The sequence below is a fragment of the Cupressus sempervirens genome, chromosome 7, assembly GCF_028749045.1.
Source record: "Cupressus sempervirens isolate cs-2001-9-10 chromosome 7, ASM2874904v1, whole genome shotgun sequence".
Taxonomy (NCBI): domain Eukaryota; kingdom Viridiplantae; phylum Streptophyta; class Pinopsida; order Cupressales; family Cupressaceae; genus Cupressus; species Cupressus sempervirens.
In genome coordinates this window covers 929,022,331-929,045,573 of record NC_143124.1, presented here as the reverse complement: position 1 = coordinate 929,045,573, position 23,243 = coordinate 929,022,331, and the positions used below count along the sequence as shown (strand labels likewise).

Here is a 23,243-nt window from a genome sequence, read left to right as displayed (position 1 = left end):
TCATAGCCGTTGCAGATCATGTTCAGTTGTCTTTTGTCTTGTTCGAACACCTTGTAGTACCCTTAAGGCGTCCATCTTCTTTGCTTCTATTGTCATGATCTTGCTCTCCAAGTCAGTTTTCTCTATCCTCAAGGCCTCCATGGCAACTTTCTCTGCTTTCCATTGATCTTAATCTTGAAGAGTTTGCCTTTCCAGCTCCCATACCTTAGCCAAGCTTTTTCCCGTTGGACTTCCAAGAAGGTCCCTCGAAAGGAAACTTCCATAGCTGCAAGGGTCTCCATGAGAGGCGGCAGTTGTCCCTATCCACGAGGAATAATAGATCTACTTGTCCATGTAGTGGCTATGTCCTCTTGTGAATATCCCCTCTACTCTAATAGTCCCCAATCTCTATGGCAGCCCATTTGCATAAACACGGCCAATGCTTCTGCTACTGTTAGGACAGCTTCTAGACTCTAAGACCTAGCCTATTGCATAAGCTCCCTGGTAGAATGCTCCATTGCGTGCAACTCGATGAGAAATAACTCTACCTTGGCTATGAAAGAGACACTGTGAGAGGGCTCCCTATGCTCACTTTGTATCTCTACCAGGTCCTCATTAACTACCGATAGAGGGGAAGACACCATCCCCTCTTCCTCAAGTAATCTATTAGCCTCCTCCAGGACTGTATCCGCCATAATCGTCATACTCTCCTTAATGTGAATCTCTACCTGTTGGTTATCCACTACCCCTATTGATTGAACTATAAGGGCAACTAGGTGCACTACTTCTAGGCCTAAACGTGTTTGCAACCTCACCTTATGTGCACACTTTGTGTGGCATCTCAAATCTATTACTTTAGTACGGACGTGCTATTCTAGGGGGATTAGTTGTGCCATCCTTGGAAGTGATAATTTGGAAGCCCCCCATTTTGGAGTTGTTGCCTGTCGCCTACTACTTCTTTGACTCTCTCCTGGCTTGGATCGGAAACATGCGTAGGTGTTACTAATGTAGCAATTCCTTTGGGATCACCAATCATGTTATGGTCATGATAAATCTCTAGAGATTCTGATATTCCTGTTGGAAATGGCCCCTCTGCAAGTGGTAAGAAAGCAACTTCCTGTGGAGTTTCCCTGTAGGTAACTTAGGCGAATTTCTGCCTCCTAGGAATCTGAGGAAGATGAATCTGTATCGCTCACCTCCTCTTCAGAACTATCTTCGTCCTCCTCGTCCTCTTCTAGTGTCTCCACCACAACTGTCTATTTTGGTTTCTTTTTCCATGGTTCGTCGCTGCTATGGGATCCTACACTCATGGTGTCCATATGGAGCCACTATGTCATAGCTGGCATGTAGGGTCCCACCCTATGGGCTGGTATCAATGTCCCTTGATGCTCATTACTCACCCGAGTCCATAATGCTTCTAAAAATAAAGTGATGGCATGATGGGGCATGTAAAAGGTTGTGTTTTAACTCCATGAATTCCCGAAGTCTATTAGAAAGAAATTGAGCCCAATTATACGCTTGTCCCTTATACAATCCATCAACCACAAGCAACATCCAAAGGGCAATATCAAAAGTGCGGCTGCCAGCTGTGAGCTTACTTTTCACCAAATCTACAATGCATTTCCATTCATCATTTACAATGAAAATTTTCTTGAGACCCCAACTGTTCTTTAGAATTCCTTCCCATTCCAGATTTGTAAGATCTTTTTTGCACATTAGTTTCAACCACTTCATTTCTTCTAAGAACATCGGATTTTTTCCAGTTCCTGCCCTTTGTTGGGAATTCTGAAAACATTAATTATTTCCTGAGCTGAATAAGAAACTATCACCAACTGCTGGAAATATTGGACTATAGATCTATGGCATGATCTATCATAACTTGCGACCAAATTTCGTAATATAGGTTCAAACTCCTTTAATTCAAAGATTGGCATGAAAATTATTTTATCTACCTCGGTTGTACACAACGCCTTTTTCAAAGGATGATCCTCTTTTGCTTTCTCCCACCAAGTCCTACATTCGCTTTCCATCACACTTTCAAACATGATATTCTCAGCAGTGATCTTTTCTGCCATTTTACCCTTGCCCTTTGTCATCTTCCTTACCTCCTTTGCTTTCAGTGTTGCTTTTCTCTTTTTGGAATCAATGATGTTCCCTCTACTCGGGTTTCCTATGCTTAATTTTACTATTTTGTGGTGGTGTCATAATTCCCAGTGTGTTTGAAGCAGCTTTGTATTCCAACAGTTTCCTCCTACCATGTGTCCAATACATGTTTATATCTATCCAAATAGCACCTTTTCCGGTACTGCAACACTCTGTTCGTCCCTAAGAGATGCTTGTCTACGTACAACCTTGTACCGCAAAGGAGCTATTGTAATAGGCATATGGTTGTGCTTGTACAACTATTATGAGACTTTCCATACTGTAGGTTGAAGTGTGGACACATGTACAACAATCTCTCCAATGATCCTGTGCCCAACTACCTACCCTTGTATGGCCATTGTCACTTGTTGCATGCTCCCTCCTGCCTTTCTTACCTATTGTACGGTATTCCCTTGTGCCCGTACGGCTAACTGTGTCCGTAAAACCCTTGTTATCTCCCGTACGGCTAATTGTGCCTCACATACAACCCTTGTTTCCTCTAGTATGGCTCCCTTGGTCTCTCGTACGGTGTCTCTCCATACAGCCTCTACTTCACTGTCTCATACGACTTTTGGTGCCCTCCTCCTGCTAGCTCCGATCATACTTATTCCCTTGGTACAACTATTGGCCTCCCTCCATATAGCTCTAATTCCACTATGTGTCGATATGGTTTTATAAGACTTATTGTGGAGATTTATTCCTTCTCCTTTACTTTCTCCTTCCATACTTATGAAATAACTAGGTACCCGCTTTTTCCTTTCTTCGTATGTTTTTAATTTAGACCGGTTGACGAGGTATTTTACCATTTTATTATCTAGAGTAGATAGCTTTATTGCCCCATTTTCTTTGTTTCTGATATTTTAAATGGTCCTAACCATCGGACTTTAAATTTTCCAGGTTTTACTTCACCCTTCCCGTTATACCTGAGTACTAATTGTCCTTGTTTAAAATCCATTTTTAAAAGTGTTTGTCATGCCAAAATTTCCGCCTTCGTTAGGCCACCTCTGTAGTCCATTGAGCAAGCATCCTTCTTTCGTCCAGTTTTAGTAAAGTGTATAGTCTTTCCTTGAGACTCCCATCGCCCAATCTGTTTTGAACTACCACCCATAGACTTGGCACTATATGTTCCATTGGCATCACTAATTCGTATCCATACATTAGATGAGACAGTGTATTCAATAGTGGCTTTATGCGTAGTTTTGTATGCCCATAGCATGGTTGGAATCTATTCTTCCCAATCTTGCCCTTCCACTCCACAAGTTTTATATAGAATTGCCACTATTACTTTATTTGTGGCCTCTGCTTGGCCATTTGCCCTTGAATAGTAGGGATTGGGAAAAGAATGAAAAAAATTATACTCACTTGTCATCATCCTAATGGTGTGGTTCACAAATACTCCCCCATCAATTATCAACTAGAGTGGAATGCCAAATCTCGTGACTATTTGCTCATATAGAAATCTGGTCATACTGAGAGCAGTGTTGTCCGAGAGGGTCTACACTTCTGCCCATTTTGTCAGGTACTCTGTTGTCACTACCATGTACTTACACCAATGGATTTTGCTCACAAGTAGGGGACTCACAAAGTCTAGTCCACACCATTCAAATAACTCTTGTGGTTGGTACAAAAATAGTGGCATGAAGTCCCTTTTCAGCAGTTTTCCTACTCTCTGACGAATGTCATAGCTCAACACCCATTCCCTCGGATCTGCATACAACGTCGGCCACCAGAGTCCCACCAAAAGCACCTTTCTTGCCTTAGTTTTAGGTCCCATGTGACCTCCCGCCAATCCTTCATGGGATTCTTTTAGAACTCTTGGGATTTCTTCCTCCATAACACATCTCCTTAGTATTCCACCCGATCCCGGTTTGTACAATAACCCTTCAATTAGCTGAAATGTGTTGCTTTCTAAGGGAATTTTCTCCTGTCAACTGCCGACATTTCTCTTGGGAAGGTCATTGATAAGTATAGTCCAATTTTTAGTACCTTTGAGGTAATAGAACAATCTAGATTAGGTGTGCATCTGGAAAGCCCTCATTCACCCCACTCCTCGAGGCTTCTCCTGACTTGATTCTTGACAATTGATCAGCAATTACATGGGTTTTTTTTAGTCGAACTATGATTTTGAATGTAAACTCTTGTAGTAGAATTAGCCACCTACTTACTCTCTCTTGAATCACCAGCTTGTTTACTAAATACATTAGTGCTTGGTGGTCCAAAAAAAAATGTAAAGGGTGTAGCTAATAAGTAATGTCTAAACTTTTGCACTGCATACACCATACCTAATGCTTCCCTCTTAGTGGTACTGTAGTTACGCTCTACTTTCGATAGAAGCTTGCTTGCAAAATACAAGGGGTGATCGAGCCCTTCCTTTCCCATTTGTGCCAAAACGACACCTATTGCATAATTAGATGCATCTACATGGACCTAGAACTCTTTGTTCCAGTCGGGATATATGAGAATAGGAGCCCCAACTACTCTTTTCTTCAGTTCTCGGAAGGTATCCTCTTGTTCTTTATTCCACCCAAACCACTCTCCTTTCCTAGTTAATTTCTCTAGGGGCAGTGATACTTTGGCAAATGCTTTTATAAACTTTCTATAGTATCCTACATGGCCCAAGAAGGATTTGACACCTATTACATCCGATGGAGCTTCCATTTCCAAAATAACCTTGATTTTGTCAGGATCTGTCTTAAGTCCTTCTGTGCAAACGATATGTCCAAGAAGTCTATCGTGTGGAACGATAAACCTGCATTTTTACAGATTGAGGGCCAACCTTGCTCTTTGACATTTCTCTATGCATTCCCCAAAATTTGAGGTGTTGCTCCTTCCCACTATAAACTGACCAGTCATCCAAGAAGGCTTTGAAATTTCCCATTGACATACCATTGAAGATGTGTAGTATGATTCTCTGGAACGTGGCTAGTGCATTACATAGCCCGAAGGGCATCTTGATATAGGCATATACCCCATCTTCAACCACAAATGTAGTTTTTAGCTTATCTTCCTCCCCAATGCTAATCTTACTGTACCCTAAGAATCCGTCCATAAAAGAATACATCTCATGGCCACCTACCTCCTCCAAAATGCTATTAGTAAACGGAATTAGGAATGGGTCTTTTATTGTCACCACATTCAAACATCTAAAGTATTCAAATTTGGATGCAATCCTTCTTCAGTGATATGACTATAGGAGATACCCATTCACTTGTTTGTACTTTGAATATTATCTCTGCTTCCAACATCTTTGTGATTTCCTCCCCGACCCTCGCTTGTAATATCCATTCTTTAGTAGTTGACCAACTGTGTGTGTGTTAGCTTAGTTCTACACATCTTGAAGGCTAACGAAGGGTTTAAAAGGATCTTAGATTGTTTTTCCCTAGTCATCTTTAGTTTGGGACAAAATGGAGTACTTAGTCTCAGGCAGGCATACTATTTTTAGTAAGTCAACAAGACATAGGGGAGGCTAGTTTTGGTGATTGGATTTGGTACTCCTCAGCGAGAGCTTTCCAACGAGATATCACTCGTGTTGTTCAAAGTCCGATAGCTAATATATTTTTTATGCTTGAAGTATTATTCAACTAATATTTAATTTAGATGTAAAAAATTAAGTTGTTACTTTAATATTAAATTTTATGGGAATGTGTGCAAATCAAATGGGGCGCCTAAAGAAGACATAAGTGATTACTTTAATATGTTTTATATTGCACATCTTTTATCCCATATTGCTCATGTGCGTTGAATCGACCCTTGGAGAAAGAATAAAAGGGAGCATCAATGGCTTCATTCAGCAGGTTGAATATGAGAAGAAAATTGATATGTGAGTTGCAGATCCGTTCTTGGCATTAGAGGACGTCTATCCTCTTTTGTGACATTCGAGACGTCAATCCCTTGGGGTTTGAACTTTGGAATCCATTGTTATCAGCTTCATTATCAGGCAGATTGAGTGTGTTTCTAGCTACAGGAAGATTTGATGCTTTGCTCATATCTCCTTATTTATTCATCCAATGCTTATGCCACTTTGAGGGAATGATTTTATGAAGATATTGGACTGTTTGGAAGACAAAATACTGTACCAACACTATTCGCATGGCAATATTCACATGGCACCATTCACGCAACACTATTCATGTCACTATTGCAGTGAATTTAAATAACATTTGCTAGAGCATTATGTCAATAATAGTGGAGCAATTAGTGAGCTAATAATCTACCATGTATTTGATTTTATTAATTCTGAAAATGACATCTTATCAGTTGTAATACAATTTCTAATCTGCATATCATTGTACTTTCTTTTGTTCATGTTGAGTGATTTTCAATTCTATACAAGCAAACAAGATAAATGTCTCATTTCCAAAGTCATAAGGGCTTAAATTAGTAAATGGACGAATAAGGAGTTGGATGCAAACTATTTGATAAAATTCCTATCAGTAGTTGTTTAGTTTTTGGACATTTCCAGGGTGCCCATTACATCATTGTATAGTTCTTATTCATTCTATAAGTTCATTTTCGCACTGGTCTTGATCTAGGAACCAATTGAATCCGATGGACACACAGCTCTAGGGGTACTCCTTTCAAGTCCTTGTACGTCTAGGCAAAGACGTCCTTATACTTAGAAAGATTCTAAGGGTTGCCGGCTTTAACATTGTATCCCAATCATTCCCTATTAGAATCTCTCTGGGTTGATCCACTTCCCTGAGGTTTAAAGTTTGGAGTTTGGCCTCCTTGTATTCCACCTCTTTTTTTAAAATGTGTGAAGGTGTTTTGTTAAGGGTTGCCCCACCTTCCTTATACTCTATGTACCCTTTTGGGTATCTTTCTTCCAACTCGGAATCTTGTATATGCAGCATATTACATTCTACGCAGAAAACTTCATAGTCTCCCATCTACCAGTGGAATAATCTATTAAGGGAACTTGTGTCGTTGTCTGACCGTTCCCCTAATCTGAGCACTCTTTCCTCATCTGGTTCCATCCCTTCATAGTCTTCCCCCTCCAAGTCTGATACTAGGTCCCGACTTACTAACTCATTCTTGAGATCTATGATGTACTTTCTTCCTTCAGATTCAATAGATAGAGTGTTCCAATTCCAATTATAGGTGGCTTTTGTTGTAACCAACCATCCTCTTCCTAATAAAGCATCGCACCCTTTCTTCTCTAAGGTGATAACCACCAAATCAACAAATATTTATTGAGTACCGACTATGACTTTTTGTCCCATCAAGGTTCCTATACTCTTGATTCTATGTTGGTTGACTCCCACTAATTGAAATGTCAGTGGCCAGAGTGTGGGTTTTCCTATTTCCTTCCACGTTTCCTCAAATAAAACATTTTCGCTAGAACCTCCATCACAAATAATATTTTAAAGTTTGCACCATAATATCTCCATTTCTACTACCACTCATGTTTGCCTCATTCCTATAGTGAATAGTTTATTGTCCATGGTTCTCCTTTCTTCTCTTTTATAGACCTGTGTTAATGCTACTTGCAATTGGGGTAATGTTTCTAATAAATCAGCAATTTTCACTGGAATGGTAGTTTCTAGTACTTGCCTCACAATATTCGGTACACCCCTACTCAAAGCAGGTTTATCTAGCCTTTTCTTCCCTTCCTCTCCCGTGCTATATTGAATGTGCTTCTTTGCTTCCTGAAATCTTTCCGTCTCTGTAGCAGCATCTAGGTAGGCTAATTTTTTGGCTTGCATCCTCGTGACCGTGAAAATTTCACCTTTTGGATCTTCAATGCCTAACATATTTACCCCCTTCTGTCTAGGACAATTCGCATCCTCGTGATTGCCTAGCCCACACCATTTACACAACATTCCTCCATTCTGTCCTCCGTTTTGGCAATCTTGTGCAAAATGTCCCCATTCATTGCACCTAGTACATTGGATCATAGGCCTCCTTTTAGAATCATATTGGATTGCATAGAGAGGTGTGTTGTTATTGATGTTGTCGTTGCTATTATTATTAGTTCCTCTTCTATTATTTTTGTATCCTCCTGGTGAGGCTTCCGTATTTGTATTCTTTGGAGGGGTGGAGGCTGGTGTAGATTGCTCTCTTTGGGTAAAGAATACTTGAGCACTCTATGTTTTTAAATTGTAGGGACAATCTTTAATTTTGTTCCCCAATACCTGACAAATCTCCCAAAATGTTTTCTTTAGACATGCTCCTTTTGTATGGCCGCCTTTTTCATAGTCGGTGCACCAAAGCTCCCTCCCTTCTTTTCTTTTTTCCCTTATTCCCTGTCACTTCCTTCATTAATCGCCTTAGGTCTTTTCTCAAGGCTTGGATAGTTTTGGGCAAAAGGAGATAGTACAAGTTACCACCCTCAGATAGATGGGCAAAGGAGATAGTAAACAAGTGGGTGAAAGGCTATTTGTGGAACTAAGTGACTGCGCAGTAGAGAGGGTGGGTCAAGCGGTTATACATGGGGGAGTATTGTTACTCATATCACATGACCATCGGGAGGACTCCACTTATGGCATTGTATGGGTATGAAACACCCAGCTTCATGGATTTAGTTTTGGGAAACAACCGAGTGCCCAAAGCCAAAGACCTGTTGCAGGATAGTCAGGATATACTGAGAGCGCTCAAGGACAACATACAACAGGCTCAAAATCAGCACAAGTTGTATGCTGATCAGCATAGGGTAGAGTGCAGTTTTGAGGTAGGGGATATGGTATATTTGAGGCTACAACCATATAGGCAGTTATCGCTCAAGAAGAGTGGAGTAGAGAAGCTGAAGTCTAGATTTTATGGTCCCTATAGGGTGATTCACAGAGTAGGCAAAGTTGCCTATGAGCTTGAGCTTGCAGACGACAGTCAGATGCACAATGTATTTCATGTCTCGAGGCTTAAGAAAGCCATTGGTTAGAGTGTAGTTCATTCTACAGATTTACCCCCTTTGGATGAGGAGAGTAAGCTCGTGTTAGTACTTGAGGCTATTCTAGACACTCGAGAGAGGAAACTCAAAACTAGGATAGTGAAGGAGTATTTCGTAAGATGGAAAGACCTCTTGGAGGAGGATGCTACATGGGACCTATTCAGCAAGCTAAACTGAGATTTCAAGGGGGGCGGACTATAATGTACCCACTTTAGCAGTCAACCAAGTGTGTATGCATTAGCCTAATTCTACATGGTCCTGAGGGCTAAAAAAGGGTTTAAAGGGATCTTAGAGTGTTTTAGCCTAGTCACCTCCAGTATGGGCCAAAACGGAGTTGATTTACTCAATCTTAGGCATATTTACTATTTTTAGTAAGTCAGCAGGACATAGAAGAGGCTACTCTTGGTGATTGGATTTGATACTCCTCGACAAGAGCTTTCCAATGAGCTATCACTCCTATTGTTCAGAGTCCAATAGCTAATATATTTTTATGCCTGAAGTATTACTAAAATAACATTTAATTTAGCTGTAAAATATTGAAGTGTTACTTTAATATTAAATTTTATGGGAATGTGTGCAAATCAAAAGCGGTATTTTAATATGTTTTATATTGCACATCTTATATCCCACATCGCTCATGTGAGTTGAATTGACCCCTGGAAAAAGAATAAAAGGGAGCATTAGTGGCTTCATTTGGCAAGTTGAATATGAGAAGATAATTGATATGTGAGTTTTAGATCAATTCTTGACATTTGAGGATGTCTATCCTCTCTTGTGACATTCTAGACATCAATCCCTTGGGGTTTGGCCTTTGGAATCCAATGTTATCAGCTTCATTATCAAGCAGATTGGGTGCGTTTCTAGCTACAGGCAGATTTGATGTTTTGCTCATATCTCCTTATTTACTCATCCGACGCTTATGCCACTTTGAAGGAATGATTTTATGAAGATATTGGATTGTTTGGAAGACAAAATACTGTAGCAGCACTGTTCATGCGGGTACTGTTCATGTGGCACTATTCACACAGCACTATTCACATCACTATAGCAGTGAATTTAAATAACATTTGCTGGAGCATTATGTCAATAATAGTGGAGCAATTAGTGAGTTAATAATCCACCATGTATTTTATTTTATTTAATTCTTAAAATGTCATCTCATCAGCTGTAATACAATTTCCAATCTGCATATCATTGCACTTTCTTTTGTTCATATTGAGTGATTTTCAATTCCATATAAGAAAACAATATAAATGTCTCATTTCCGAAGTCATAAGGGGTTAAATTAGTAAACAGAGGAATAAAGAGCTAGATGCAAACTATTTGACAAAATTCCTATCAGTAGTTGTTTAGTTTTTGGACATTTCTAGGGTGCCCATTACATTGTTGTAGAGTTCTTATTCGTTCTATAAGGTTGTTTTCGCATTGGTCTTGCTCTAGGTACCAATGGAATCCAATGGACACACAACTTTGGGGGTACTCCTTTCAAGTCTTTGTACATCCACGCAAAGACATCCTTATACTCCATAAAAATTCCACGGGTTACCGCCTCTAACACCGGATCCCAATCATCCACTATCAGAATCTCTTTGGTTTGATCCACTTCCTCAAGGTTTAATGTCTGGAGTTTGGCCTCCTTGAATTCCACCTCTTTTTCAAAAATGTATGAAGGTGTCTTGTTGAGGGTTGCCCCAACTTCCTTATCCTTTGTGTACCCCTCCGGGCATCTTTCTTCCAACTCGAAATCTTGTATTTGCAGCATACTACATTCTGCATGGAAAACTTCATAGTCTCCCATCTACCAGTGGAACAATCCATTAAGGGAATTTGTGTCGTTGTCTGAGCATTCCCCTAATTTGAGCACTCCTTCCTCGTCTACTTCCATCCCTTCATAATCCTCCCCCCTCCAAGTCTGATGCCAAATCCTGACTTACTAACTAGTTCTTGAGATTTATGGTGTACTTTCTTCCTTCAGATTCAATAGATAGAGTGTTCGATTTCCAATTATGGGTGGCTTTTGCTATAACCAACCATCCTCTTCCTAATAAAGCATCGTACCCTTTTTTCTCTAAGGTGATAACCACAAAATCAAGAAAAAATTGAGTACCGACTATGACTTTTTGTCCCATCAAGGTTCCTATACTCTTGATTCTGTGTTGGTCAGCTCCCACCAATTGAAATGTTGGCAGCCAGAGTGGATTTTCCTATTTCCTTCCATGTTTCTTTAGATTAAACATTTACACTAGAACCTCCATCAAAAATAATAATTGAAAGTTTGCACCCTAATATCTCCATTTCTACTACCGCTGGTGTTTTCCCTATTCCTATAGTGAATAGATTATTGTTTTCTATCTGTGCTTATCCTACCTCTTTTTTAGAAGTTGTCCCTCTTAGGCTTGCCCCTTGTGTTAATGCTACATGCAATTGGGGTAATGTTTCTAATAAATTAGTGATTTTCATTGGAATGGTGGTTTCCATTACTTCCCTCACAATATTCAGTACACCCCTACTTGAAGAGGGTTTATCTGGCCTTTTCTTCCCTTCCTCTCCCATGCTATCTCTAATGTGCTTCTTTGCTTCCTGAAATCTTTCTGTCTCTATAGCAACATCTAGATAGGCTAATTCTTTGGCTTTCATCATCGCAACCATGAGAATTTCACCTTTTGGATCTTCAATGCCTAACATATTTACCCCCTTCTGTCTGAGACAATTCGCATCCTCGTGATTGCTTGGCCCACACCATTTACACAACATTCCTCCATTTTGTCCTCCTTTGTTTTGACAATCTCATGCAAAATGTCCCATTCATTGCACCTACTACATTGGATCATAGGCCTCCCTTTAGAATCATACTGGATTGCATGCAGAGGTGTGTTGTTATTGATGTTGTCATTGCTATTATTATTACTTCCTCTTTTGTTATTTATGTATCCTCCTGGTGAGGCTTTCGTATGTATTGTTAGGAGGGGTGGAGGGTGGTTTAGATTGCTCTCCTTGGGTAAGGAATACTTGAGCGCTCCATGTTTTTAAATTGTAGGGACAATCTTTAATTGCGTTACCTAGTACCTAACAAATCTCACAAAATGCTTTCTTTAGACATGCTCCTTTTGTATGGCCTTCTTTTTCACAATCGGTGCACCAAAGCTCCCTCCTTTTTTTTCTTCCTTACTCCCTGCCACTTCCTTCATTAGTCACCTCAAGTCTTTTCTCAGGGCTTGGATGGTTTTTGATTCATGTTCACTTTATTTTGAGCTTTCACTCGCACTTCCATGCCTTCTCGCCTTAGAAGTTTTGCTCTTGCTTTCTATGTCAATCGCACAATTACACAAATCCCCAAAGATTGATAGTGGGACTATCTTCATCTTTTTTTGGAGGGACGATATTAATCCTTCAATTAACCATCTTTTCTTTATTCCATCCACAAGCTTGCTATCAAGTTTTCCTATCAGTTGTTTTAGACTTCTATTATAGGCTTTAACAGATTCACTCTTTTCTTGCCTTGTGTTGTAAATCTTTGTTACTATTTCATTATCATCCCTCAGAAGTTTGAATTCATCCTCAAAGGTTGTGCGGATATTATTCCATGTGTTTTTTTTTTCCTACCTCCAAATCGTACGATGACTCTATCCCCAGCTATTCTGGTAGAAGCAATCAATGGATAGATGGTTTCTGAGGGCCCTATAATTAGAAGGGGCCCCGCCCTATACCGGTCAATGGCTATACCCCTTAGTGTGGCAAGGAAAGCTTTTAGCCACTCAGTCATTTTCTTCGTTGGCTTGCCATATGAGTTATGTATGTTTTACAAGGGCATGCAAGTTCCTCCGAGCCGTCTCCTGTGACCCTCAGCAATTTTTGTTTGTCTATTGCCATTGTTGGCCTTTTTCCCTCCTAGCGGAATACTTCCTCCTGGCAGAATTATTCGTCCTAGCAGAACACTTCCTCCCAATGGAACACACCTTCCTATTGGAACACTTCCTCTTGATGGAATATTTCCTCTTGACTGGAAGTACCCTCTTGATGAGGAGCCTGATTCTTGATTACTGGAAGCATCCTCTACTCCAAGACTTTGCTCCTGTCGGAGGTCTCTTTGTGCCGTTGTCTCTGGATTTATGTACCCTAACCTCCTTCTTGGTGTCTCTAAGATGACCAAATTGGCTATACCTTTGATTGTATGCTCAATCAACCCCTCTTAGATTCTGGTGGAATCCACTTGTCCTCCCTTCAAGTTATGACATCTCTCCTCCTGCTGCTCGAGGTGTAGCGTCCTCAAGGCGACTTCCTCCTTAGTTTCTTCTCCTGGTACCTGCCTTGGATATATGTTTGGAATCAACGGCATGAATCAATTTAGTGTTTGTTTCCCTTTTTGCAATTTTCATGTTCCTCCAAGTCACGTTCCCTAGTCCTCTTAGCAAATTGTTGGAGCACTTGTTTCCTTCGTTCCCTTTGTGTCTTAGCTCTTTCCTCTTTCACCCATAACAAATTGTGTGCCAACAGGCAAAGAATCTATCCCAGAGATCATATGCCGCTGGTGGCACCAAAAGTTCATCGCGTACTGTACCTTCAGAAACCATTATCTCACCAGCTTCCCTTCGTACGTATTGATCGACTGCAGCTTCCCAGGCCGTCACCAGATCACGTGTCACCTGATCTTCCCTGGTTATTTCCTTTTCTTCTTTGTCTATTTGATACTTGTATGAGTGTTAGAAAGGGCCTTCCCATTACTCCATCCTGTCAACCTCCAAATTCGAACTTAGGCAACGGCACCAAAAACGTAGAATGGAAATACAACTCAAATTCATAGAGTAATGCAAATGATATAGAAAATGCAATTGATATACACATAAAGCAAAACATAGAATGTACCTTAATACCACAATACCAATTGGTGAGGCAATGGTTTATTTATTCATACCAAAAATATTGTGAGTACATTGACAATATTCCAAGTACTTGTAGAAGGGTCGGTTGGTTGGGAAAACTAACCAACGCATTCCCTCAACTCCTCACTACCCACCCTGATTAAGCTTTAACAAGTACTAAGTACAATAGTCATTTTATTCCGACTACACATGGCTAAGCTCTAGGGTGAATCCTGAGATTCATCCAATGTTGGTGTTGAATCTGGAAGAGAGGTTGCTGCAAGAACCTCAAGAGGACGCAGAACCAATGGTGAGGACTCCTTTGATTTCCTAGCATCATCATCACTTGAGTCAATTTGGATTGCTTGAGTTTTAACCCCCTTACCTCAAGTACTCTCGAGTCCTTCCCTTCTTTGAGGGATAGCTTGGGTAAACTTTGAACAAGAGATTCAAATGTTGATGATGATGTCCCATCTTTACCTTTACCCTTTATCTTGAATCTCAACCCAATGGGACCAGCAAGATCAAAGTCTTTCCCGGGCTTTATCTTGATGCACTTGAGACCTCTTCTTTTCATCTAGATATTGGTATTAGCAAGAATGGATCGAAAACGATCCCAATTTGAGGTGCCTTCCTTGCATGACCATCTAGGAGGAAGAATGGATAATTTCTCCACATTATGTTGAATATAATTGGGATACAAAATTTGATCATCATCCTCAAATCTAGGAGGAATTACTGCTAAGTTGAAATCCACAATCTATTTTGCAATCAACTAAGTGTAGACCATACTTCGTATATCCACTTTGGTGCGTACATCAATCCAGAGATCTTCTAGACGATGTATGTGTCCGATTTGCTTCCTCATTTTGTCATGCAATCCTCTCCAATCAAAGCAACTTCTGGCTATGAACCTCTTCAATGAGATTCTTTGAAGTTCAAACTCCATATTCTTTGCCTTAGGTATAGTATCCAAAGAGTACCCACCAATCTTCAAAGGATTGAGTAATCAAATTCCCAATCCTAGTTGGAGCAAACTAGATTGATAAGCTTGTACCTCCATGAGTTGTCTTGCTAATTCCATGAGTATAATCTTATCTATAGGGTACCTTGGAAAAGTGTATCGCTCTCCTTTGAAACATTCAACTTGTCGATATGTGAAGTTGGGAAACTGTAAAAACATACAACCGTACGAATTTACTTTGTTCCATGCCTCATCAAAAACTTGCTTGTTTGGGATTTCCTTGTCAAACAAGCACATGTAATGCCCAAAGAAGGCATCTTGAATCCTTTGAAAATGTATCCGTCTTTTCTTTAAAGGCAGGTGATCATAGTATTCTCACATGTGCACTATGGGCCTGTCATTTTTAGTTGACAAACTTGAGAAAGTACCCAGGGCAGCAGCAATATACACCAAGTGGGGATTCATGTTGAACACTGCTATAGACAGCACGGTCACCAATTGCTCACGGATTGAATCACTCACTAGTTCAGCCCAAAATACATTTTTCTTTGACCTTATAATGAGGGAGATGTACTTATACATCTAGGGTTCGAAAGTGTTTAAATTCTTGAGCCCTACTAAGTGATTGAGCAATATGATGAGGTCATTAATTTCTTCTTTGAAATTACAGCAGCACACACCTTTTATTGGCCATCTACCAAGATTTGGCCTCTTTGTGATCAACCAATTATCATTGACGAACTTAGTGCAATAAGAGGTATCCTCGTTCCACCGCTCCAAAGCCTTTTGCCTTGTGATGTTTGTAACAACTGGAGTGAGAAAAATGAAAAATATGATCAATAATCTTAGGATAGAGACTAATGATACTATTACCATCTAAATCTCTGATGGTTCGAGAGGGTGCGTCAAAGTGTCTTGCGCGTGTAAGAATGAATTTTCGCTTATGAGCTGCCAAGGGGAAAGTGGACAACAGATGAATATGACTCTACTTGATCCATGCCATATTCTTGATGGCCTCAGCATTAACTCTCTCAAGGAAATCTTCAATGTCATATTTGGATTGCATCACTCTTCGGCATATAATAGAGAAAGTGTGGGACAAACAAGAAGAAGAAGCCTACTGCTGCTTTTTAGACTTCAAGAAAACTTTTGACATGGTGCCTAAAGACAAGTTATGGAATAGAATGAAAGATTTGGGGATTTCAGATGAGTATAGAGCAGCAGTGCATAAAATATATGATAGAGTTAGAGCCACAATCAGAACTAGTGGTAGAATGTTAGAATGTTTTGGGAGTGACATTGGCATTAAACAAGGATGTCATTTATCTCCTACCTTGTTTTGGTTGTACATCGATAATCTAGAAGCTTGGTTAGATAAAACCAAGGGGGAGGGTGTTCACCTGGTAGCGTACGTGGTGAAGCTTCTTCTATATGCTGATGATCTTATTTTTATATTAAAAACGACACAGGGGCTAAGAGATCATTTAGGGGCCTTAGGGCAATTCTATCAGGAAGTTGGGATGCAGGTGAATATTACTAAAACTTAAGTAATGATTTTTTCTTTAAGGAGAGAAGAAAAACATATCACATTCCTGTTTGTTAGGCAAACCGTTGGAAATTGTGAAAGAATACAAATATCTTGGGATTGACTTCCATTATAAACTCAGTTGGGAAACTTGTAGAGCGAAAAGGATTCAAGGGGGTTGGAAAGCTTTATTTTTACTCCAAAATAGATGGAGGACAGCGGAACTATGGGACTAGAAAACCAACAAGACTCTTTGGTTTGTTGGTCACACCAGTGGTTCTTTATGGCTGTGAATTGTGGGGCGGCAACATGTCAAAATGGGGGTGGAGATCAATAGAGAGAATTTAGAAACAATTATTCACAAGCAAAATCTCAAAGTCAAGAGTTTTGTGCCGTATGAAATTCTTATGGCTGAGGCCGGGGTTTTCCCACTGAAGGCTTTGGCAATAATCTAGTTACTTAGTAATTTAAAGAAGATTGAAAACATGCAGGATCATCGTTGACTGAAAACTGTGAAAGGAGAGGCTCTTAGCCGAAGGAAAAAAACATCGATGAAGCAAAACATTAAATAGTTGGCTAAATGGAACATAAAGTTACAAGATTGCCCAAATACATATATGGCCATAAGAAAGTTTGTCGGAGGGAAGTTTCACAATACCACGTGGAGCTATAATATAAGTAGAAAAAAAGCATATTATATTAAAGAATTTAACCCAACTAGGGAACTTGGCGAAAAAGTGTACCTTGGGGCTGCTAGTAAAGGAAAGGCAAGGTTATTAGTGGCACAATTGAGGACGGGACCTGATTACCTCAAGTGCGAGAAGGGAAGTTGGAAGAGGCCCAAAGAGACTTGGGAGCAAAGAACTTGCATATTTTGCAAGTCTGGAGCGGTTGAAACGGAATGGCATTTTCTCTCAAAATGCGTGGCGTACAACAACATCCGATCTCTCTATGATGTCATCTTGAGGGCGGACAAAATGCATAGTTTATTTGAAGCGGATAAGATAAAGCAAACTATTGGTTTTTTGGTTAAGATACATACCAAAATATTAGAAATGGAAAGGAATTCGGAAATTACCTAGTGCAATTGATCTTCGCGCTCTTAGACCACTCTAGTCTCATGGATGTCATCCAAAAACATTCATTCATTTATTCATATGAGAGATGTCAGTATCCAACACTTCATCACAATTGGAAGTTGCTTGTGATGGTGCAATGAAGTTATGATATTGATCATACCGATACTTCATTTTCTTTTTGTACTTGCCCTTTGCTTAGTAGGTTCTCTTGACATTGCAAAATGGTACGTCTACACAATTGTCACATGAAAATCCCATAATGTGAGGGATCCATGATAAGTTTTTGACGTAAAAAGATGGATTTGGGCCAAGTTATGGATAGGAAAAATGAATGGAATGATTAAAGATAGAAAATGAACAAATGGGTCAAGCTCAAAATGGCTCAAATATGAGTGAAAAAGCCGAAAACGGATTTTTTGCAGTGAATTGCATAAACAGCCAGCAACCTTGGAATTAAGTGAATAAGGGAAAAATGAGTAATACATTGGGCATAACACCATTTAACAACTCCAAAAAGAAATACTCTATCCAAAAAGCATGTGATAAAACATTTGAGCAAGTCAGTGATAAAACTGAATTTTGCTGTTATGCAAACTATTTAATCAAATGCCTGTATTATGGGTTTGTGATTTAAGTTGAAATAGCCTTGGGGATTTCACATTTTCTCATTGGTCGAATTTGCCTCATTTTTCTATTTATTTATACACTCCTCTATATTTTATATGTTAATGTATTCTTGTGAGCTGTGTGTTTAACACATTTTGGTGTTTTGCCATATTGAGTCTTGCAATCTTGTCTCTCATTTCTTGAAGCTGTCCTTATTCTGCTAGCTAGTTTTTGTTAGCTCTTATCAAATAAGGATTTGAATGTCTATTCTGCACCAGTTCTAGGTTTTCAATGCTATCAACATATTCTCAAATGAGCTACGTTCTTTAGGGTTTCAATATAATTTCATCATCTGTGATTGTGCTATTTCCAATATATCGAGTTTTAATGCCTATATCTCGAAACCTATATTTCTTTGCAAATGTATCCACAACCGTCCATGTGTTTATGACATATGTACATGCACTTGAAAAAGTTGGGAGTCTTGGAACAATAAAGAAAACAAATTGAAGATAAGAGTGGGAACTAATAATCAAAGAACATACAATCAAATTTTATGTGTCAGTGATAGAGACAAGACCTGCCAACTCAGGGTACTCCAAGGGAACCTTTGGTGAGTGAATATATAAAGCCAGGGAATCTGATGCACGGAACTTAACATATGGCTCCAACTCATTTGTTATGCACTCAAGTAGCTTCTCTCTCATGTCTGAATTCCAAATCACCTCTGGAGCATTACTGTCAGTATCCAATATTGTCTTGAATGTGCTATCATCCTGAAATAATAGAAAACAGTTATGCAAATTATGGCAGGTTTCAAATATGTGTGACTCATATGTTCACAATTCCATTGAGAAAGCATCAACATGTTCTATTGCAACTGAAGATATAGTCACAACAGTTCAAGAAAACTAAACGATGGATTTATATTTATATAGATAATCCACCTTAAATGGGAAGTACTGACTCTAATGTACTAGAAGAAAATGTTATCCTACTTTAAGCACATATCATTGTGACATATTTTCTCTAAATACCAAATACTCTCTCTCACAATATGAAAACAAAGACTTTAAGTCCCCAGACATTCTTGCCAGGGGTGGGTTTGTGCCGTTTTGTTGTTTCATGACACCATTTATTGAGAAAATCGCAAAGCTGCAGCAGTGAACAATATCTTTAACAGTATATCAATCAACCAATATTTACATGCTTCCCCTTGTCTCTTTCCACATCACCTCTCATTTCTCATTATAGGTCAATATTTTACTCTTATCAATCATAGCCAGGTTTAAATATCTACATTGCCGCACTTAATTTTTAGCCTCTGACTCAATTTCATGATTACTTCAAAATTACAATTCTGATGAATGTTTTCGTTCCCTATCCGATGTTAAAGAAAGTCAGTTTGTACCTCAGACATGAGCTTCAAAATAAGCCCTTGTGGCAAATACAAATGAAGAATACTGCTGTCCCATGGAGAATGTTCTTCAGTTTGAGTATAATATTCCTGTTTAAAAGTTGATTTCACAGCTTGAGAGAAGGCAATACCATTGACTCACTAAAACAATAATAGAACATTTGTTTTCACTGCATCATTTACAAAATACAAAACAAAAATGAAAAATTATTCCTATCACCTGTGACAAATGGTACTGACGAAGAAACTTAATAATCATAACCTTTTCTGCATCAAAAATATCACCAGCCAGTAGTTTCCACAAAACAATTTCAAACATGCCATACTTGAAAAGCCGCTTCCTGGCATCTTTGTTGGCTTTTGATATATATGAAATCATATCCAATATTCTGGCAAAAGAAAGCAATGATAAAAGTTCATCATTGAATTAGCTTGAAACACCCCACCCTCCATACTCTCCCTCCTTCCCTCTCACTACTTCATATTTATGTATTCATGTATACAACCAAAATAAGACCTCCCATATGAAATTTCAAATTATTTATTGTCAATGCCAGAAAGAATTTTACCTCCCAAAAACTGGTGTCTTTGCTCGGAGAAGTATCTGCACAAGATGACAAAGAACTTCTTCCCTAGAAAGGCTGCAACAAGCTGCAGATGGTGGGAAGCTCTCCATGTTTGTGTCACCTCCTGAAATCCTGTATATACATGAAAAAACTAGTTGTTGAATCTCGAGCTTATCAAACATTAAACCATTCCAATCCTGTAATCCAAGCAGTCAGGAAGAAGCGCCATAGCCAGAAAAATCACATTCTTTTGAAACTGTTATAATTTGATTAAGTACCTCAAAATAGACTCCAGCAAATCTAATGCCAGACCAAGTTGAACTTTATCTGGAACTCTAGTATCTTGCCAATGTATAGCTTCTTGTGCATTCAAGCTCCCATCCCGTACAACTTTTTCTAGAACCTCTCGAGCCCTTCCAGAAGGAACCCGGATTGCCTGAGTCATCCCACTGTATCCAACAAATTGAACTGTCTCAATTGCTCCTTGAGATTGCCCAGATTTTGTGTCCCATGCATCAGATTCAAAGAGGGACTTGTCCTTGCAACACTGAAGAATAAAAGAAACTATTTAGTTCTTTTGGTCTAAGGTACTAGGAAAGAAGATGATTTTGTCAAGTGAGAAAATATAAAATCTAAAATCTCATACTTTCTATATGTTTAAAAAGATGATATTTTTATGTTTAACTCAGGAAAAAGAGACCTTTAGATCAAAAATTTCAGGAGCTTCATGTGCTAAAAATCAAGAAACTAAAGATTTCAATTGTTATAATGAAGAAGAAAAGTATAATTCAGGTATATGAATTATATATCTTATTATCCTGCACTTTCTTATCCTGATGATGGATCATGTAGTGTGATCTGAAACGTTGATGAAATAAACAAACACAATCAAATCCAGAAAACTTAGTACTTTACAAATGGATTGTGGAAATCTGTTACTGTTAAATAATTCAGGTTATTAATCCATGGAAGCATCAAATGCAAAAATAAATAGGAACCTTTACTCATAGTTTTATCACTTTAGAATTGACCCCTCTTGCTTTGTTCAACTTTCTGTTTTACTCTATGTTTGGTTACTCCTCATAAAGTAATTGTTTTACCCAAGTACTCCGTTTTTAATACTGATTTGTCAAGAGACACATTTATACCTCAGATTTTCTTCTACATATTAAAACAATCTGTGTTGTGTCAAATATCAAACCTTACATTGTTTTTGATTGACATAATCAGGGGAAGGGTTCCCAACCTTTACATAGCAGTATCAGAAAGGACTAATATAACAAGAGGCTACGAGGGCAAGAAACACTACGTGAACTAACTTTTAACAGTAAATACAGTCTATAAGTACTTCATTTTTCAGTATCATTTTTCGCTATTTTTTGTTTGGAGATAGTCATTAAAGTATTTGTATCAGAGATATGCGATCATTATTCAGTGAAGTGTGCAAGAAAAGGTAGGAACAGAGTTTGAGTTTCTAGTTAAAATTTACATACAAATGAGGGTGCACTGCATGATAAGATGAGATAATAATTAAGATAATTTGTTAATGTCCACTAGAGACCACCAAAGGGTCTAAGGGACTGAGAGTCACAACCAAAAGCCAACCAGCAAAAGGAACACCAAATTGTGCTGTAAACTTTCTCCAAATTTAGATTATACCTCCTATTGGGCTTGCTGAAGATGATCTTCCTTAAGTCTGACTTGTATAAAGAGATGTCAATAATATATTAATTATTCTGAAATGTTCTATTTCTAAAAGTATTCGAATAGGGCAGACTTTCTTAAAGGAGCAGACTTTATGTTATGTGTGTCCTTTAACTACAAACACACCCTACATAAATACCTTACCCAAAGGGCATCTCCGTTGAAGGGACATGACCCTATCTAGGTCAGCCCATAAACTGCTCATAATCGGCGCCTAAAGGATGTAATGACATGTAAACAATATTAACTAGGATTAGTTAAGGTTTAACACTAAAACAAATAAAACCCAAGGGAGACGCCGATCATGCCTATCAAAGGAGCAATATAAATCTAGGCCTTCATAAGGCATTTCGAGAATGCTAAGGTCTATGCAATCTGCACAGTCAAATTAGTATGTTGATCAAAGTTACGGATTTAACACTTCCTCTTAACTTGATAATCATACTATGAGATGACATATCTAGCAACACCAATTAAGATGAATAAGCATAGATTGATACCCTATATCTATTTGAATCTTCTTAATATGTGATATCATTAAACACATGATACTTATGTCACATTACTGTATCTGTGATATGACTTACCGCTGATACTAGTGATAACAGTATTGCAAAGAATGCAATCTACACGATAAAATCCGGAGAATAATTAAATTCTTCATTTATCCAAGTTGTGACTCATAGGTACTGGCATTCCTATATCACAACATGATCCTGAGTTGAGATCTACCAAAACATAGGATAAACTCCGAAGAATAATAAAATTCTTCCTTTATCCAAATTGTGACTCATAGGCATAGTAATGTCTACATCACAATGTGATCTTGAACTCATCTAGATCTGACAGTAGATCTCTACCTTTCAGCACATTATCTAAAAGATCGTCATTTTTCATAATGTCTTTTATACAAGTGTTCATTATCTCAGAGATCATCACCTCTTAAATAATGAATACAAATGGTGAAGCCCATAACAGTCAATAGCCTGACAATAAAAATTATTAATAATAATTTAAAGAATTCAAAATGTTTCATAATTCAACCATACCAAGTCTTTTCCTAAAGTGATCTATCTTCACTCGAGATAGAGGTTTGGTAAGAATATCTGTTGTATGATCTACAGTACAAATGTATTTATAATTTTATAGTATTCCTGTCTACCATATCTCTAACATAATGGTAATGAATTTCAATATGCTTGGACCTATCATAAAAAACTGGATTCACAAAAAGCTTGATGGAACTCTAATTATCACAATGAGTTATCGTAGGACTCATCTCTTGACCAAATAATCCAACAAGTAACTTTCTAAGCCAAACTGCTTCATGAGAGGCCATTGCTGCTGCAACGTATCCAGCTTCTATCGAACTTTGTGCTACTGATGACTACTTTCCGCATATCCATGATACCATTGCCGATCCTAAACTAAAACAGCATCTTGAAGTACTTTTTGTATCCTTAACACTTCCACCCCAATTTGAGTTTGTGAATCCATTTAAATCCAAGTCAACTTT

General features: G+C 38.6%; 1 protein-coding gene across 1 annotated transcript in view; it reads right to left on the bottom strand.

The window, feature by feature from the left end:
- LOC149550607 (uncharacterized) overlaps positions 1-23,243 on the bottom strand; it is a 291,830-nt gene that overhangs the window by 13,929 nt on the left and 254,658 nt on the right. The window contains exons 21-25 of the mRNA XM_089793598.1: positions 20,302-20,570; positions 20,027-20,155; positions 19,678-19,846; positions 19,452-19,547; positions 18,621-18,816 (exon numbers count right to left, since the gene is read on the bottom strand). Coding sequence (XP_089649724.1) covers positions 18,621-18,816; positions 19,452-19,547; positions 19,678-19,846; positions 20,027-20,155; positions 20,302-20,570 — 859 coding nt within the window. The remainder of the gene's footprint in view (positions 1-18,620; positions 18,817-19,451; positions 19,548-19,677; positions 19,847-20,026; positions 20,156-20,301; positions 20,571-23,243) is intronic.